Source organism: Phocoena phocoena, chromosome 4 (genome assembly GCF_963924675.1).
Source record: "Phocoena phocoena chromosome 4, mPhoPho1.1, whole genome shotgun sequence".
Lineage (NCBI taxonomy): Eukaryota > Metazoa > Chordata > Mammalia > Artiodactyla > Phocoenidae > Phocoena > Phocoena phocoena.
Genome location: NC_089222.1, coordinates 65132046 through 65150257, shown reverse-complemented (window position 1 = coordinate 65150257; position 18212 = coordinate 65132046). Strand labels below are relative to the sequence as shown.

The 18212-nt window shown below is 37.7% G+C and overlaps 1 protein-coding gene across 1 annotated transcript; it reads left to right on the top strand.

Moving 5' to 3' along the window:
• The first annotated feature begins 429 nt into the window (after nucleotides 1–429).
• On the top strand, nucleotides 430–16266 carry TBCCD1 (TBCC domain containing 1). Its single transcript, XM_065876652.1, has 6 exons — nucleotides 430–802; nucleotides 4997–5152; nucleotides 8177–8543; nucleotides 10343–10529; nucleotides 10664–11161; nucleotides 15672–16266. The coding sequence occupies exons 1-6, from the start codon at nucleotides 467–469 to the stop codon at nucleotides 15799–15801; spliced, it is 1674 nt and encodes a 557-aa protein (XP_065732724.1). The 5' UTR covers nucleotides 430–466; the 3' UTR covers nucleotides 15802–16266.
• The last annotated feature ends 1946 nt before the right edge of the window (nucleotides 16267–18212 follow it).

The following is an 18212-nucleotide window of genomic DNA, read 5'->3' as shown; positions in this document are numbered from 1 at the left end:
GATCTTTAATCAGGCATCCTCTATGTGTAAGTGATTGGACTTGGAAATTTTATTCCCCTTATTTTGACTAGTGTTTCCCCTCAGGACAGAGCAAGATTTCTGGTGATAGGATGGCTCTTTCCCATTTCTTCTTTTCTTCGTCCTGAGCAGGCATCTATCTCATACCTCATGCATTTACACACTTCCTTGAACAACCACTTTGAACAACTCAAGTGAGATAATTTTATTACAATATTTTTCTTGCTCAAATAGATTATAATGAGATCTGACCAAAAATCTTTTCTGCTTTTGTTTGATGAACTAGATCCACTTTTTAAATTGACATAGTACATTTAAAAACAGTTAAGGGAGGGGTCACCTTACAAGAAGCTGTGTAAATGCATTTTATTTCAAATTAGCTTGTGAAGAAACTTTGTTTCCTAGGTATGCAAAGAAGCCTTTTCACACAGATGTCCTTAGAGATAATATGGATGAGTCCGGAGTTCTCCTCTGGGTGAAAGCAGAACCCTTTATAGTGGGCGCCTTGCAGGTCCCCCCTCCATCCAAGTTCAGTCTTCACTATCTCAGGAAGATATCCACCTATGTGCGAACCCGGGCCACAGAGGGAGGTTACCCACGCCTGTCCTGGTCTACATGGAGGCACATTGCGTGTGGAAAGCTGCAGTTGGCTAAGGATCTGGCATGGCTTTACTTTGAAATATTTGATAGTCTTGCAGTGAAGACACCGAAGGAGCGCCTGGAATGGTCTGAAATTCTGTCCAACTGCATGTCTGAGGATGAAGTCGAAAAGCAAAGAAATCAGGTATGGATTTATGTGTACATGTATGTGTGTTTAATTACTTTGGGAAATAAACAATTAAAAATTTTTGTACTAGCTGTACAGTGTGCAGTTTAAGGTTTTAATGACCATGTGATGCCAAAGCACCATTTAAGTTTTAGCAGTTCCAGTTTGGAAATATTTAGTGAGTTAGTCCTTACTTAGCAATCCTTATTCACTTATTTTTAAAGCAGTAATGTTATAGAGACCCTGTAATTGGAAGAGAAATATTTTCATTGACATTAAAACTATTGAGTTACATGAGTGCTTATGAACTGCTGACATGTTATGGTCCGAGCACCTGACTCCTTTTAAGTGAGCGTCTGCTATATGCTGAGATTCAAAGCTGATTAGAATAGCAGCTCTGACCTCATGGAGCTCATAGACTATTAGGTGAAGCTGGTGTGTAAAAAAGTGCTATTTAATAGACATTTCTCCAAAGGAGACATACAGATGACTAACAGGCACATGAAAAGATGCTCAACATCACTAATTATTAGAGAAGTGCAAATCAAAACCACACTGAACTCTACTCAGTACTCTGTAATGACCTATATGGGAAAAGAATCTAAAAAAGAGTGGATATATGTATATGTATAACTGATTCACTCTGTTGTACAGCAGAAACTAACACAACAGTGTAAATCAACTATGCTCCAATAAAAAAGAAACCCACATTGAGGTATTACCTCACACTGTTCAGAATGGCTATCATCAAAAAGTCTACAAATAATAAATGCTGGAGAGGGTGTAGAGAAGAGGTCACCCTCCTACACTGCTGGTGGGAATGTAAATTGGTGCAGCCACTGTGGAAAAAAGTATGGAGGTTCCTTAAAAAACTAAAAATAAAGCTACCATATGATCCTGCAATCCTACTCCTGGGCATATATCCAAAGAAAATTCTAATTTGAAAAGATGCATGCACCCCAATGTTCACAGCAGCATGTTTACAATAGCCAAGGCATGGAAGCAACCTGAGTGTCCATTAATAGATGAATGGATAAAGAAGATGTGATATATTTTGACATATATATATATATGTGTGTGTGTGTGTGTGTGTGTGTGTGTGTATGTATATATACAATGGAATATTACTTAGCCATAAAAAAGAATGAAATAATGCCATTTGCAGCAACATGGATGGACCTAGAGATTATCATACTAAGTGAAGTAAGACAGGGAAAGACAAATATTATATGATATCACTTATATGTGGATCTAAAAATTAGTACAAATGAACTTATTTACAAAACCGAAACAGAATCGCAGACATAGAAAACAAACTTGTGGTTACCAAAGGGGAAGAGGGGGAGTGATAATTTAGGAGTATGGGGTTAACAGATGCAAACTACCATATATAAAATAGATAAGCAACAAGGATCTGCTGTGTAGCACAGGGAACTATATTCAATATCTTGTAATACACTATAATGGAAAAGAATCAAAAAAGAATATAAATATATAACATATGTATATATGTATAACCAAATCACTTTGCTGTACACCTGAAGCTAACACAATATTGTAAATCGACTATAGTTTAAAAAGTGCTATTTAATAGTATGGAATGTGCAATAAAAGTATGCATAAAGTACAGAAATAGAATAGAGAAGAGAATGATCAATTCTGGTGATAAGGAAAGACTTCACAGAGAAAGTATATTAATCAGGGTAGACTATTACAGTAACAGGTGATCCCAGCATTTTAGTGGCTTGGTGCAATAACAGTTTATTTCTTATTCATGTGGCAGTCCAACATAGGGCATCTGGTTGGATGAGTCTCTAGGCTGCTGTCATCTAAGCAATGACTGAGGGATCTAGGCATCTTCTGTCTTTTGGAGCCACTATTATACTAGGTGAAAAACAAACAAAAATGAAATTTCAGTGGCTTACAGTAACTAAGGTTTATTTCTTGCTTATTTTACATTTCGGCTGCACCTTAGCTATGGCTCTTTTCCAGGCTGTGGCTCTATGTGTCTGCCCATTTGGAGACTCAGGCTGAAGAAACAGCTTCTATGTAGGTCATGTCTATTCTTGGGATAGAAGGGAAGAGCAACAGAGCAGGAGAAAAGTCTTGATGCCTCTTAAAACTTTTGCTCAGATGTGACATAAACTACCACCACTTTTGTTCCATTGGCCAAAAGCTTTGTCACATGTCCATGCCTGAAATTAATAAGATGGGAGGTAAACTACCTCACAGGAGGCAGGGAAATCCCATGGCCATGGGAAGGGCCGTGTAAGCCTCTTGGAGGATGAGGAAATGAACAATTGCAAATAAAATACAGTTTGCCACAGCCATTCCCACTAGGGCCTGAGTCCTTCACTTCCATTTCTTTGGGAAAGTTTTTGGGAGGCTTAAAAGCAGTATATGTAAACCCACCCACCCACATTCCATTGACTAACCCAGTTATACCATATGCAACTTCAAAGGAGGCTGGGAAATGCCATCTAATTGTGTGATCAGGAAGGAAAGGCATTTAGTTAGCATCTAGCCAGTCTCTACCACACGGTATAATATCTAAACAAGGGTTTGGAGATTGAAAAAAAAGTTTGGCAAGCAACCAGGAGGAGAAGGGCATTATAGTTTTCATTAATTAAACATTTATTGAGTACCTACTATGTGCTAGGTACAGTAGTGGGTGCTGTGGATACAGAGATGAATAAAACCTTCAAGAAGCTCCACTTTTTTTGAGTGCTTACTATGTACTAGTTTCTATGCTAGTTACTAGGAATATAAAAGCAAAAGAGAGAAAGATCTTACAGTCTCATGGAGAGGCAGGTATATGAAGGAATAACGCTAATATAACAAATAATTGTTAAATGGAAGTATGTATAAAATCAGAGAATTACGTTGAGTGAAAAAAGTCAATCCCAAGAGGTGACATACTATATGATTCCATTTACGTAACATTCTTGAAATGACAAAATTATGTAGATAGAGAACAGATAAGTGGTTAGGGGCTAAAGAAGGGGTGAGGTAGGGTAGGAAGTGGAGCCACTAGTATAATAGTGGCTTCAAAAGACAGAAGATGCCTAGATCCCTGAGTCATTGCTTAGATGACAGCAGCCTAGAGACTCATCCAACCAGATGCCCTGTGTTGGATTGCCACGTGAATAAAAGGCTATACATAAAAGGGCAACATGAAGGAACCTTGCGTGGATGGAAGTGTTCTGTACCCTGACTGCATCCGTGTCAATACCCTGGCTGTGCTGTTGTATGATAGTTTTGCAAGATGGGAAACTGGATAAAAAGTACATGGGATCTCTCTGTTCTTGCATGTGAAACTGCAGTTACCTCAAAAAGTTTAATTAAGCAAGTAAAAATTTTTTTAAATATATAGATTCATGAGGTTCCACATTGACAGCTGATTGAATTGGTAGGTTTAGGTGATCCTGAGAATCCATATTTTTAAGTTCTCTAGGCATACTGATTTTTAGCCATGTTGGGAATCAGGGTGAATATAGCTGTAGACCCAGATGTATTACTTCACTTTTTTGCCTCTCTTGTATGTGTATGGGAATGGGTATATGAGGATAACCATGAGCTTCAAATCCTGAGCTTCAAACCACACCCTTCTTCAAATAAGAAATGACTTAACATCTGTCAGACCAGTAGTATTTTTTTTTAAGTCAAACACCCTTTTTAAGAATTTGATGAGAACCTGAGGCCTACTCCCCACAAAATGCATATACACCAAAAAATTGCGTACAATTTCAGGTGTTGCACTGATATCCTGAACTTTCTTGGTAAGTCTGTGATCAGGTTAAACTAACCTCTGTGTCTTGATTAAATTTCCTTCTTCCTTTCTTTCATCTATTTGTTTTTTCAGATTACTGGTTTTTTTTAATTGTAATTGTAAACTTCTGAAATAATATACTTTAAAAAAGTATGTACTTCATCCTTTCCACTTCATCAGTTTTGGGAGAGAATGACTATGGCCATAGATGCTACATAGCTTTCTGAGAAAGTAAGGGACTCCAGTTTAATTAGTTTTAGAAACTCCTGCATCTGGGTATCAGAGACATACATATCCAATGCTAGCAATGTTTCCACATTTGTTTTCTTAGGATCAGCACACTGTTGTGAATTTCTTTTACTATATCTACTTAGTTACTGTATCTAATAGTGGTTGATGTTGTTTTAAGACATGTGTTCATCATTTATTTTCTTCTTGGACAGCTTTCAGTGGACACCCTACAGTTTCTGCTCTTCTTATATATACAACAGTTAAACAAGGTCTCCCTGAGGACATCTTTGATTGGAGAAGAGTGGCCTAGTCCCAGACACAGATCTCAGTCTCCTGACCTGACTGAAAAATCCAGTTGTCATAATAAGGTACTATTTAAATGATGATCTCTTTCTCTGAAAGGGACAATTTGTGAGGGAGACAGTTTGCCTTCATTAAAAATTACTTTGAATTGCTTATATAAGCCAGAGATTTGTTGGCTTGATTTGTTTTGTTTTTTCTTTCTTTTCCTAATTATAAAACGAAATCAATATGTGCAATCTTAATCAAGATAGAGAAGTGATTTCAGTTCCTGCAACGACACAAAAATCACTTAGATAATTTTCAGGCAAATCGTTCACTCTACTCTTACTAGCATTCCCATTTTTGCAAATGTTAATGAATTTGATTTCACATGATTGTAGGCAACTCAGTTAACTTCTCTAGCTTGGCTTCTTTTCGCTAAATGGAGATGATAATGCCTGTTTCTGAATGGCTGTGAGAATTCAGTAATACATAGCATGAGACTTGTTGCATCGTAAGCAGCAGTATATGGTGACTTTAGTTTGTGCTATAGCATGACCTCTCCCAGCAACTGATTGGACGAGGGATGGACAGTTGACTAGAATAACCCATTCCTAGGTATGTATTTGAAATTGGTCTGATTTGAAATGATGATCTGGTCCAATCAGTACCCCAGGATTGAAGAAATTACCCAGTTGGTGATAGGTATTTGCTGGTAGCTCATGTGGCATTGGGACCAGAATAGCTACCACATCCGTGAGTGACCTGGAGTTATGAGGGATTAACAACTCTGAGATAAAGAAGAGAATGGAACAGACATGCAGAGAGACCTGAGAGAGAACCAGGTTCAAGATGGCTTTCCAGTTCCAGTTCTGATGAGGTTTCCCTGTACTTCAGTTTGGGAGATGATTGTATGTCCCTACAGTAGAATCTCCCTTCACTTGAATTATCTTGTATTCCCCATTCCAGTGAAAGTTACCACCAGCCACCCATGCTTTCTCTATCACCACCCATACCTAGTTAGTTGTCAAGTCTTACTGATTCTGCCTTCAAAATAACTCTTTAAAATTTTGTCCTTTTTTTGGGAATTCCCTGGCAGTCCAGTGGTTAGAACTCGGTGCTCTCACTGCCGGGGGCCTGGGTTCGATCCCTGGTCAGGGAACTAAGATCCTGCAAGCCTCGAGGTGCAGCCAAAATAAAATTTATCCTTTTTCTTCCTCTGTATAGGCCCTAATGTCATTTTTCTTTTTTGCTTTGATTTCTATAATTAGATCCTACTTGGTCACCCTGCTTTCAATCTATAGCCCACCTACTACACTGGACTTTCTAAAATACAGATCCTTTGTATCCATCTCCTGTCAGAACTCCATCAGTGAATTCTCAGTGTCATTGTTGTTTTCATCTTGTACTGTTTGGAGCCTTCTTAGGCCTACTTACCGTGGGGGAGGGAGATGCAGCAAGAGGGAGGAAGAGCAGGTGAGGCTGTGGACAGCTCTGCTTTGAAATGTTCTTTGGCATCCAAATGAGAGTTTATTAAAAAGAAAAATGGTATAGCTATTTACAAAATAGTTTATTTTGTCTCTGGCACACAAAATAAAGTCCAGATATCTTAGTATTTCATACAGAGCCTTTTGTGACTGGTCCCTGCCTACCATTTTACCTTTACCTACCACTTCCCAGCATGCGCCCTACACCCCACCCAGAACTTCCGTTTCTCTGAACACAGCAGGTGATTTTACTCCTATGGGCCTTTGGTTGCTGTTCCCTAGGCCTAGAATGCTTTTTTCCCTGCTCTGTTTGCATAACTACCAGCGTCAATCAAGAATCTATTCAAACAGCGCTCCACTAAGATTTGTTTTCCCCAAATGGAGTTCTTTGTTCTTCTCATGCTCATAGAACATCTTACAGATCTCTGCTATAGGTCTCATCCCACTGTGTTATAGTTATTTGTTTATATTGTCATTTCACTACATAGTTGTTGAATTCCTTGAGGACAGGAACTATGTCTTATTTAGTTTGCATAATTCATCACTTAACACTGCTCATATCACATATCTGTCAAATGAATAAGCCAAGTTATTGGTACGTCTGCCAACTCAAAGCTTATTCCCAAGGTTATAACTTCTCTTTTCTTTTTAAAATTTATTTATTTTATTTATATTTATTTTTGGCTGCTTTGGGTCTCATCGCTGCACGTGGGCTTTCTCTAGTTGCAGCGAGCGGGGCTACTTTTCATTGCTGTGCGCAGGCTTCTCATTGTGGTGGCTTCTCTTGTTGCAGAGCACAGGCTCTAGGCACACGGGCTTCAGTAGTTGCAGCACGCAGGCTCAGTAATTGTGGCTCACGGGCTATAGAGTGCAGGCTCAGTAGTTGTGGTGCACGGGCTTAGTTGCTCCGCGGCATGTGGGATCTTCCTGGACCAGGGCTCAAACCCGTGTCCCCTGCATTGGCAGGCGGATTCTTAACCACTGCGCCACCAGAGAAGCCCCCAAGGTTATAACTTCTCTTAAATCTGGTTACGGTAAGATCAGTTGCCTTGTTTCATTAGATTTTGAAATTCCTTCTGTAATTTGAGAAGGTAAATTTTATTTTTTTTTGATTTTATTTATTTATTTTTTTTGAGAAGGTAAATTTTTTTAAAAACCTAGTGCTTCATGAAATGAATGTCCGAGGCGGTTATTTTTATGTTTGATCTGAAACTTTTAGAATATTTAATACTAGCTGTGTGACCTTGGGCAAGTTTCTGAACCTTTTTGTATCTCCATTTCTTCATCTGTAGAATGGGCACGGTAATAGCATCTATCCTAAGACTGTTGCTAGTTATAAATATGTTAAAGTTTGTATAACAGTGCTTGGCACACACTGAGGGTTAGCTACTAGTATTACTTTTGAATTATCTAAGGTAGAGAGAGAATCTGTTTATACCTATTACGTGCACAGAAAATCTTTATAAGGTTTATATAGCCACTTTAAATGCTTTTGGGAGGATGAGGCAAAGTATAAATACAAAATAATTAAAATATAAAAGTCTCAGGTCTTACTGTTCTGTTGAAACAATGAGTTTCAATCTCATTGATCTGTTAAAAGTGCTTTCTTTTGGTATTTTTTAGAACTGGAATGATTACAGTCACCAAGCTTTTGTCTGTGATCATCTGTCAGATCTCCTTGAACTGCTTGTAGATCCAGAACAACTCACTGCATCATTTCATTCGACCCACAGTAGTCTAGTCTCTCGAGAAGCTGTTGTAGCACTCAGCTTTCTTATTGAAGGTACAGTGAGTGGAGCCAGGAAGATATATCCACTTTATGAACTTGCACTGTGGCAACCACTACATGCAGAAAGTGGCTTCTCAAAGACCTCTAAGGCCTTTTCTTTCTACAAGCTGGAAGCCTGGTTGAGAGCCTCTTTAACTGGGAATCCATTTGGTATATCTGCTTGCCTCAAGTCTGGGAAGAAATTGGCTTGGGCTCACCAAGGTATTTATTAATATTTTAATCTATATTAAATTGAATTGACAGGTTAAGGAACCTAGTGTTTTCTGGTATATTAATGATCACATGTCTTTTGTGGAGGACCTAAAAAATATTGCTACTATGAAACAGAAAAAGGGAACGTCTCTTTTGTATATGACTTTTTCTCAAGGCTGCAACAGTTTGAGAGAGTTGATTCATTAGTCCAGGTTGTTTTGGTTGCAGTTAGTAGAAACTCCAACTTCGGTTGGTCCTTTTTCTTTGCTCTGCTCTTCTCTTTTCGGACTCTTTTCCCCCTCTCACTCTCATATGCTCATTTACTTGAAGCTTTCCTATTTTCTAGGCACCCTACCAGAAATTGGCCATTCCATAGTTACAACTTCATAGAATTGGTGTAAAGATGAGGTTCTTTTTTAGCTACACAGACACAAGCAGACTAGCTATTTCTAAATTGGAAATTTAAATTCATAGTAGAGAGAATTACGCTGTGGTTGCAAATGTATCTATTCCTGATAGTCCAGGGATGGCTAGAGGGATAGGTTCAGGTACTGTATGACTTCTTCGGGCCCAGATATAAGTTTTAAGAGAAGAGGGGCCCAGATAGAAGTTTAAAGAGAAGTATCTGTACTAAGGCCAAGCAAAATTAATGGGAAAAAACTAGAATATACTTCCACAATCTCTGAGTTTCAAAGGCCAAGAAAAAATAGTTTCCGTGCAAATGTAAAAAAAAAAAATCAGTTTCATATCAAATGTTTATAATTCTGAAAACCAGAAAATGGTTGAGCAACATCTACAGTGACCCAAGTATTATATATGCAACCAAGCTATTGCTCTAGCATGAGCTCAGATTCTCAGATATGTAAGGCTCCTACAAATATACAGGAGATACTACATAATTCTTGATGTTGGTAAAAGAATATAAGTAAGTTTTTAAATGTTGTTAAGGTAGGCACTGGAGGAAAAAGGACATCTGACCTTTTAGGATTATACCAAAACATATTAGATAGTAGGATTACAAATAATTTTTATCTTGTTTTACTACTAGTATTTAAAATTTTCTACAGGAGCCATATATTACTTTTCTAATAAAAGGAAACAATAAGAATTGTTTTAAAAGAAGAACAGTGTACTATGTGACCTCTCCACATTTGGCCAATTTTCTTTACAAGGGTATCCTGATGGTTTTCTGGGAAGTACAGTCTGAGAAGGCAATGATGTAATGGTGGGACTGTGTTAGGAGGGCAGCCTGCACAGATTTCTTGAGGGGTGAGTTTGTGTTTAAGGCACCACGTTCGATAGGAAGATGTGCTGTCAGTAATGATCCTGGGAGTAAAGACGTGAACCCAAATACAATTCATGGAATGATGTGGTGAGTAACTTAGGAGGGGTTCAGAATTAGTATTATGGCAATTTAAAGAGATTATTTAAGAGTTGGGATGATAAATTAAGGCTGGTTGGAGAAGATACTATTTGAGTTGGGCCAGCTCTGCCACTTACTAGCCATATGGCCTTAGGCACATTACTTACGTTAAAGGGTAGGCATGAAAAAAAATCTTAGATCTATAGGCAATGTTGAATGAATTATAGGTTTAACCTTTTTTTAAAAAACAAAAAAATTTGAAATATTGCAAATATACAGAAAAGCACAGAGAATAATATAGCATACCCAACACCCAAATCTAACATTTTTTTAAACCTCACACAGGTCTAATTTTAGACATGTATACATGTAGACATGTGTAACCTCGTATGGTTGATTGTTTTTCTTTGAAGCAATCTCATTTATTTATATTTTTCTTAAATAGTTGAAGGGACGACCAAAAGAGCTAAGATTGCTTGTAATACTCATGTGGCCCCTAGGATGCACCGCCTGGTGGTGATGAGCCAGGTTTACAAGCAGACATTGGCCAAGAGCTCAGATACTCTGGTGGGGGCACATGTAAAGATTCATCGTTGCAACGAGACTTTTGTATATCTGCTGTCTCCCTTACGGTAAGCAAGGGTGTTTTGATGTTGTGACGTTTTCTTTGGACCAGGATTTGTCCTTTTATTTGCCATCAGAATAATATTGTAGTCAGATATTTTTCATCGTATTCTTATTCAGAGAAATTTACCTCATTTTCCAGATCTGTGACAATTGAGAAGTGCAGGAATAGCACCTTCATCCTGGGCCCTGTACAGACTGCTCTTCATCTCCACAGCTGTGACAATGTTAAAGTCATTGCTGTTTGCCATCGTCTGTCCATCTCTTCTACAACAGGTTGCATCTTTCACATTCTGACGCCTACACGCCCACTTATTCTCTCTGGGAACCAGAGAGTAACTTTTGCCCCCTTTCATACCCATTACCCAATGCTGGAGGACCACATGGCCAGGACTGGCCTTGCTACAGTGCCTAACTATTGGGATAATCCCATGATTGTGTGCAGAGAGAACAGCAGCACTAGTGTCTTCCGACTCTTAGCACCTTGTGAATTCTATGTGTTTATTATTCCCTTTGAAATGGAAGGGGACACAACAGAGATACCTGGGGGTCTTCCATCTGCATATCAGAAAGCACTGGGCCAAAGAGAAAAAAAGATACAGACCTGGCAGAAAACTGTGAAGGAGGCTCGTTTGACAAAGTGAGTATTTTCTAAAAGTAGTAATTTGTCTTATGTAAAACTCCATGGGAAAGCAAGTGAACCTGCACATGTTTATAATTGTGCTAAAGAAATCAAAAAGACGTAGTGTGTCTTTCACTAAGGTCGGTATCCCAGGCACAGTTTGGTTGGGGGATGGGAGCAAGTGGATACTCAAGTATTAGATTCCTTTCTTTTAAGTAGCTTAAGTTTAACTGGAAGATATAAGACTTAAATGAATGAAAGATCATATATAAGGTCAATCATACATGGATTGGTTTTAGTTTTTAATTTACTTCTCTGCACTATACTAGTGGTTCTTAAACTGCATTGTGCATCAGGATCATCCAAAGAGCTCGTTGAAAATACAGGTTTCCTGGCTCCACCACTCCACAGGCAGACGTGCAAGGGTGGACTCCTAATGCTGGTCCATGGACTAACGCCAGTTTTTGTCAGAATTTTCCTAATCCATGGTAAAATGTGAAAAATAAGTACAGTGTTTTAAAATAATGCTAAATTTAGTCAGTTTAGAATACTGTCTTTTATTCTGAAATTACTTTTTACTTTGGGGGTACTAAAATATTTTATTTTTAATAACATGCTTGTGATAGTAGATGGTTATAGTTTATTATGTCCACCACAAAATTTTATTTCAAGCGTTTTGATCTTTGAACTCTAGAAGCCAGGGACACGCTATATATAAACCATATATAAAGATTCAGAAAACATCAGTGTGGGTGGTCAGAGATTTATGGAGAAAATAGAATTTGTGTTGGACCTTGAAAAATGAGCAGAGTTTGGAGAAGAAGTGAGGGTTGGGCAGCATACTTTTAACAGCACTAGAGGAGCAGATGTGGAAGCAGAAGCAGACTTCAGGTATCCTGGAAATCAGTTGCTGAAACAAGATTCTGGTTATGGATAATGATATTTAAACTTGGATGGGTAGATTGAGCCAGATTATGTAGAATCTTGAATATCAGGCAATAAAGGTTAGATTTAAGTGGAATTAACTAATAGGAGCCTAAAAGGGTTTTGAACAATGGAATGAAAGCCATTTCATTTATTCAGGAACATTTATAGAATGCCTACAATATGCAAACCACTTTATTAGATGCTATGGCAGATTTAAAAATGTGATTGGCACATATGGAAATCCTCTACTTAGATCTGAAAGAGGGAAGTCAGGGTGATATTACAATATTCTAGACTAAGAAACTGGACTAGAGTGGAGATGAAGGGGGTGGAGACCAGAAATACTTTGACAGGAGGCTAGACTTGGTGCAAGATTTTGTAAAAAAGACAAGAAAATTAACGATGACTCCAAAAATTGGAGCCCAGTTTAGAAACATTTGATCAGTTTTCTTCTGGACAGAATAGCATGTACAGCTTAAAAGTAGTGGATGTTCAGAATAAGTAATTATTGTCTATACAAGTATTTTGGGATTTAATTAAATTTTATTTGTTAGAGATATTAGGAGAGGAAACATAGTACTGAAAGATGGAGGGGTGCTTCTTCTACAGCATTGTCCATTTGGGAGCTGGAGCTAGTTTGAGAAAAGGGTATCAAGTTCTTTTGGAGGATGTTTACATGAAATGTCCTATATTCTGATAATGTCTTGGTCCTTGAGACTTAGAAAAACTATTACTTTAATAATTGGATTCCATTTGCTTGGTATCAGTCTTTTTGTTTGTTGTTGTTTCTTCTGGTTGTCATTATCTTGGAAAATTAGCCATTCTAAAAATATTTCTATTTCTGATGATCCAGAACTGTGATTTGATGTGTAAGTAAAAATGCTTATTTTAATTAGATCTCTTGGTTTTATTAGATGTTAAAATTAGTGTTCTTTGGATAGCTGTGTCTATATTGTAGTGGAAAGTACTCTGACTCAGGAATTAGTACAGATCATGCCACTTATTGTGTGACATTGAATGCGTCATCTGACCTGTCTAGCTCTTAGCTATATCATATATAAAGTATATTTTCTACCTGATGAGATTGATATAAAAGTTTAATAAGATAACTTATAGTAACGATGTGTGTGTAAGACACTGTAGTGGTGTGTGCTGTACTGTGTGTAGTAATGTGAGTGTAAGGCACCCTGCTTAGTGATGAGTTTGTGAGACACATTTTCTGGGTGAGATTGTTTACCCACAATATCTGAGACCTGCCCTGTTAGAATTAGCTTCATTCTAAGAGAAATTGTTGAAAAAAGACTTGATCCAGCCATGGTATTTTCTGGATGCATTCTTGTGGCATATGGATTAAGGAAGGAAGTATATAATATATAATTACATAGTTGCATTTAGATTCTTTAAAACAGTTGCTACCTGCCAAAAATATAAACATCAATAACAGTCACAACTCATGCTTTACCTGGGAATCCACTGTAGTAATACTGCTGTTATCTGTTACAAACATTCCACCTGGTTTGTATCTCATGGATTGAGCCACCAGGATACTAATACTACAGCTCAGTCATTCTCAATTTAGCAGAATAGTGCTGATGACCATAATAATAGGTAATATGTATTGAGCACTTACTATGTGCCAAGTACTGTTCTAAGCACCTTCTATGTATTAATTCATTTATTCTTCCTAATAGTTCCCTATCACAGATGAGGAAACTGAGGAACCGAGAGATTTAAGTAATTTATCCAAAGTCACACAGGAGCCAGGATTCACACCTAGTCAGCCTGGTTCCAGAACTTGGGTTCTTAGTGTCTTTACTGTTTTCTGTGAACTACTGTCATTTATAATATAATCATTATACTGATGTGATATCAAAATGGATCATTGGAAGAACGTTCTTTTAAAGCAATTCTGTTGTTTGGATGCTGGTAGTATTTAGATGGCTAGATTTTCTTACACATATGAAAAGCTTATACACATGTGTGGAGTCTGGAATGTGGTAAGCATTTAATAAATATTGACTCTGAATCATAGCATGTGCAAGTGATGAGATCCATGATAACACTAGAAACCAGCAAGAGCATGCAATTTAACTTTGGGAACATGGGAAGACAGAAGAACTATTGAATAATTTGAAAAGAAACTGCAACATGATCCTTTTAAAGTGATAAGATGATGTCATTTCCTTGCTCTGTCCCCTCTAATGGGTCCCCATCATACTTGGAATAAAATATAAAACCTTCACAGTACCTACCAGGCCCTCTCTGCCTCATTTTCTGCCATTCTTTTCCTCATTCACTTCCCTCCCACCATACTATAGTGTTAGTCATTGCTGTCCAGCCAAACACCACCAGGAACGTATCTGTAGAATAAAGTTGGATTTTATTACTCATTACAAGGAGGGAGAGAACTAGTTTCATCTCTATAAAAGCGTGTTTAAAAGAACTGATAATTGGATTTTGGCTGTTAGGTGATTTGGGGGAGGAGTGTAGGAAGCAAGGTTTTGTTGTGGGCTGGATGCAATCTGGAAGTAAGGGTAATTCTATGATTTGGTATTGTAATAATTTTTATATTAAAGAGGAGGGAATAAAGGGGCTAAAACTATAATTGTAAAGAAACAGCAGTCACTCATTAGCCAGGAAAGGGTGATGCTCGGTCATTTTTGTGGTTTGGACCACAAAATAGTTTTGTTTTTTGTCTGGACCTGAGATATGATTATGGAATGAGCTTTTTTTTTTTTGCCTTGATCTAGCATTGTCCCATAGTGGCCTTGTCCCCTGTTGGTGTGCTATGGGATTATTTCTGTTCAACAGAAAAGCAGCAGGCCAGATCCCAGCTACACCTAGGCCTAGCTGATGGTGCTAAGCTAGCTCCTGGCTGTCAGGAGCTTCTCTTCTCTTGCTTATCCTGAATATGTTAAATATTCTCTCACTTTAGAGCCTTTGCACTTTTTGTTTCCTCTGCCTGGAATGTTCTCCAGATATTTATTTTGCTTAATCCATCACTTCATTCAGATCTCTGCTTACGTGTCATCTTAGGCTTCTGTCCATCCTTTTTCTAAATCAGCATTCCAAATACTCTTGTTTTCCCTACTCTGCTCTATTTTTCTCCAAGGCACTTACAACTACTTAAGTTCATATACATGTTTATTTTATTACCTATCTCCCCTACTAGAATATTCGGTCCACAAGAAGCACAGACTACATAGGTCACAATATGAATGGCACCCTCTAGAATCATGCAGTGCAAACCTGCCCGGACAGAGACCATTTCTCTTCTCTTTACACATTTATCCTCATCAGTCAGAACACTACCCAGCATCACTTGGTCCTCAGTAAATATCTGTTGAGCGAATAACCACAGTAGAACAAAATATATAATTACTGATAAGTTTTTACAAAGAGGGAATTGTATCTGACCAATCTTTTTTTTGGTGGTGGTGGTGGTGGTGATTCAGTGTATAGAACTGAACAGAGCAGTTATTCGGAGAGAACGAATGGATAACTAGAAATAATTTAACATTTATCCCATTAAAGTATTTTATAATCACTTGGAGTAAAATTAATATGAATTAGTATTGCTACATTCTTTTTGCAATTTTAGGGATCAAAGGAAGCAGTTCCAGGTACTTGTGGAAAACAAGTTTTATGAGTGGTTGATTAATACAGGACATCGTCAGCAGCTGGACAGTCTTGTGCCCCCTGCAGCAGGCTCCAAACAAGCAGCAGGATAAGACTTCCTCATCAAAACACTGGTAGGCATTTATAGTGGAGAGCACTTAAAACAAGTTCTTTGGGGGACATCTTACAAGCATACCAAAAAACCACACAGAATATTATGTTACCAACTACTGCTGATTTTTTCCACCGCTCCCACCAGCATATACAGATTTTTACATACCCATATATACTACATTTTATAGTGAGAAGGTCAAGCAAAATCTTCAGGTGGAGCCTATAGAGTTAGGGGCAAATATAATAGCCAAATTTGTCTTTTTTGTCTCTTGCCTGGCACGAGTTAGACCGTCCAAAGCTGTTCTGTACTTCCCCATATATGGTTTTAAGTTTTACCCTTTCTGACACATTTTTCCTCTTTCCCATAATCCCACACATAAATCAATTAATAAATTAGCTAATCTTTGTTAATTGTACATATGGGCATTAATAAATTACCAGAATTAGTCCAAATGAAGATTTGAATACTAAACTCTAGGAGACCTACAGATTCAGTAGAAGAGAACATGGATACAGGCAAATTTATTGGAAGTTATTTAATCCAAACACATAGTATTCTTTTTTTTAATAGAAATTAGCTTATTTTGCTATTTTAAAGTATCTTTAGAGACTAACAATAGAAAAACACAAAGGACATAAATAGGTAGTTCACAGAAAGATACTTACAAACACAAAGATGCTCACTTTCACTTAAAATTAAAGAAATGTAAGATACTATTTTTCATGTATCACACTGGCAAGGTTCAAAAACATAGTATACAACACTGATAAGACATTTCAGTTACCTCTGGGGAAAGTGTAAATTTGTGCAACCTTTTTGGAGGATAGTTTGACAAAATCAGAATTAAAAATGCACACATTCTTTGACTTTGCAATTTCACTTCTTCGATTTATCTTACAGGTACATTCATGTATGTAAAGATCTGTTTAAAAGAGATGTTCAGAAACTAACACAACATTGTAAAACAACTATACTCCAATAAAAAATAAGTACATACATACATACATATACAAGAGATGTTCATTGCAGCATTGTTTGAAATAGCTGTAGGCTGGAAACCAGCCAAATGCTCCCCATTAGAGGGCAGGTGCCTAATGAACTGATTCATCCATGCCACGGAATGCGTCTTTGAAAGGAATGAAGCACACCCACATGTGCTGATCCTGAATGACCTCTAGGGGGTGATGGTGAAAGCTGGCAGGGGGCATAAAATGTTGCCTCGTGTGTTTGAAAAAAGGAAAGGGATAATCACATATTTTTATGCTAGTTATATGCCTTAAAAATTTCTGAAAGGATATAAAGAAATTGTTAGCAGTGTTCGTCTTTGAGGAATGAGACTGGGTGTCTAGGGTAGGAGAAAACTTACTCTTAATTTTTATTGAGATATTCACATACCATAAACTTCACTTTTTTTTTTTTTTTTTTTTTTTTTTTTGGTGGTACGCGGACCTCTCACTGTTGTGGCCTCTCCCGTTGCAGAGCACAGGCTCCGGACATGCAGGCTTAGCGGCCATGGCTCACGGGCCCAGCCGCTCTGCGGCAGGTGGGATCTTCCCGGATCGGGGCACGAACCCGTGTCCCCTGCATCGGCAGGCGGACTCTCAACCACTGCGCCACCAGGGAAGCCTAAAACTTCACTTTTTTAAAGTGAAGAATTCAGCAGCTTTGATTATATTCACAAGTTTGTACAATCATCACCATTTAACAAATCGAGAACATTTTCATCACCCTAAAAATAAAGCCCGTATACATTGACAGTCACTCCCAATTCCTCCAACTCCCCATATCTCCTCTGCTACCTGGTCCCTGGCAACTTCTAACTTCTACTGTTTGTCGCTTGAGTTGTCAGTTCTGGACATCTCATATAAATGGAATCATACAATATGTGGCCTTTGTGTCTGCCTTCTTTCACTTAGCATAATGTTTTCAAGGTTCATCTATGTTCTAGCATGTGTCAGTACATCATTCCTTTCCATGGTTGGATACTATTCCATTGTACGGATATACTGCACTTTATTTGTTCATCAGTTGATGGACATTTGAGTTGCTTCCACTTGTTAGCTATTGTGAATAATGCTGCTATATGTACTTTCGTGTACAAATTTTTGTGTAGAGATGTTTTTATTTCTCTTCAGTATACTATGCAGAGGAGTAGAATTGCAAGATAATATGTTTAACTTTTTGAGGAACCGCTGAACTGTTTTCCAAAGCTGCGTAAACTTATTCTTTATTTTTCATATATTGTTTACATTTTCAAAGTGTGTATTACTTTTTATAAAAAAAAGAATTTTATAATATTTAGTTAATAAATACTGAGATTAAGAATTGGAAATCTGATGAAGATTATACAAAGGAAATGGGAAATATAAGAGGATAAAATCTTACTTTAGACTAACCCCACAGCCTGCT